General features: G+C 56.8%; 1 protein-coding gene across 1 annotated transcript in view; it reads right to left on the bottom strand.

The window, feature by feature from the left end:
- LOC113204947 (translation initiation factor IF-2) overlaps positions 1 to 2,038 on the bottom strand; it is a 12,794-nt gene that overhangs the window by 7,674 nt on the left and 3,082 nt on the right. The window contains exon 3 of the mRNA XM_052263827.1: positions 871 to 1,109. Within this exon, the coding sequence (XP_052119787.1) occupies positions 871 to 1,109 (239 nt within the window). The remainder of the gene's footprint in view (positions 1 to 870; positions 1,110 to 2,038) is intronic.

Below are 2,038 nucleotides of genomic sequence, written 5' to 3'. Positions count from 1 at the left end.
GCCCCCGCGGCCTCCGCGGCCCCCGCGGCGGCGGCCCTCCTAGCCGGCCCCTTCCCCTCCGCCCCTGCTGCTCCGGCGGGGAGGCTGTTTGCTCGAATCACGTCGGGATAAATACGAGCGGGGAGGACTCTGTCCACTTCCGCCGGAGGGCCCCCAGGCGGTGCTGCCGCTGCGTCAACACAACATGTCAAACTGTTTCCCTATAACCATAACCCCTGGGACGCCGGTCGGCTCGGCTTGGCGCGCGCCTCGCTCCTCCGATCGGCTCGGCTCGGCGACTTCCAATCCAAACGGCGGCGGCGCCCCGATGGTGGCGGAGCGCCGCGGCGGCTGGCTCGCGCCACCAAAGCAGCTTACTACGTCCGTTATGTCCAGGGAACGAACATCCATGACCAACACGCCATCTCATCTCAAAGCCCATGCGTCTTTTCCTGTCAAGTTTTCTTATCGCCCAAATAGCTATGGTCGTACTGCGGTCAGATTATTTCACATTTTTCAAAACTCTTCATTCACGAAACAATGTCGTAAATTTATGAAAGCACGTTGTTTATTTGCGACAGCTGGTCGAAGACAATTTTGTTTGATAGTTTCTAGAAATGTGAAAGTTCGCACACCATAGAAACATTGAAAAATTTCCCGTAACCCATGGGCTTTGCAAAAGCTGTACAAAAAAAACAACTTGTGTTTAGTTGTTCTTTTTTTTTTCACTGAAAATCAAATTTTATCTTGCCTGGGGGACTTGCGAAGTGACTCAGTTTCTATAGAAAATACTCCTAATCACGACTAATATTTTACTCAGTGTCCTTTTCCCCACACCCTTACTTCTCCAAGGACACAGTCTCTGCGTTGTTGTACGTGTAGCGCACTCACCTGCTAAGCTCGGCCGACACGAGGTTGGAGTGCGGCGCGAACCTCGCGGGGTTCTTGTACATGGAGCAGACGAGCCGCTCGCGGCAGGCCTCCTCGTTGAAGCCCAGCTGCACGAACACGCCGTCCATGCGCTGCAGCAGCGGGCTGTAGAAGGCGTCGTATGCCACCTCCACGGTGGGGCCGACGATTGGGCCGACGTCGTTGAGACTGGGCGCGCGCGTTGGGCTGGCCGAGTCAACCTGCGTGAGGGAGAAGCAGAACAGGGTCAGCAGGCGGCGAGCACAACACCGCGCCAGGAGCTGTTGACATAGTAGTAGGGTTTTATTGCGTCTCTGTTTACAGAAAGCAATTCCTCGTCGCGTAATACAGTAGAAAGAGAGGGAAGGGCCAAGAGTTCTTGAGCTCTGGATCGTTGGCCGAGGAAACAACCACTACCTAAGTTTTCCGAAGTCCTCCGGCAATGCTGTTGGACGAAGGTGTATGATACGGTGCGATATAGTCGGGTCCCTCGACCATCGCCTCACGCCATACAGCGCAGCAGGGTGGTTCGGCCCTTATCTAACCTTTAGACCGCGGATTGAAAAGACGGACAGTTTTACACATGTTTTTTCTTCCTCCACTGTCAATAGGCCTGGAACACCCCATTAAAGGCTCGGATGAGAAAGAGCGAGCCTCGGGTCTTGGGTGCGTCTGCTCTGTGCGCGGACATCCAATGTAGGTAGGATCTGCTTTGGGTCCCCGGGGCCTGGAGTGGGGCAGGAGGAACTCCGCCGAGCGTCGAGGGGGAATCCCATTACTCCCCCAACTTCGATGAGGAGGGAATCATCCGAGGGGGCGAGCCTGGCCGGGCTGGGGGGTGGCGCCGGGTGGCTGCAGCACGACACTACACAAGTTGCGCACGGCAATCTGCTGGTACTTAGCATGGCCCTGGCCCCGAGCGGCGGCGGCGGAGATCCGCGCTCCGGCGGCTCCAAGTGGAAGTGGAGAGCACACTACCCTCGTCAACAACCGCCTCGTCGCAACCGCAACCCTCGCGAAGGCGGCCCGCGGCACCTCTCCCTTCACATCGTTATTGTCGTGGCATCCATTCCACTTGACCGCGGAGAGACGAGAAATATCCATCTACCCAGTTTGCTAAACCTCTTCCTCTTATTTCCTGCCCCCCCCC

Source organism: Frankliniella occidentalis, unplaced genomic scaffold (genome assembly GCF_000697945.3).
Source record: "Frankliniella occidentalis isolate FOCC.00 unplaced genomic scaffold, Focc_3.1 Scaffold14, whole genome shotgun sequence".
NCBI lineage: Eukaryota > Metazoa > Arthropoda > Insecta > Thysanoptera > Thripidae > Frankliniella > Frankliniella occidentalis.
Note: the sequence above shows the minus strand (reverse complement) of the source record. Positions and strands in the feature narration are given on the sequence as shown.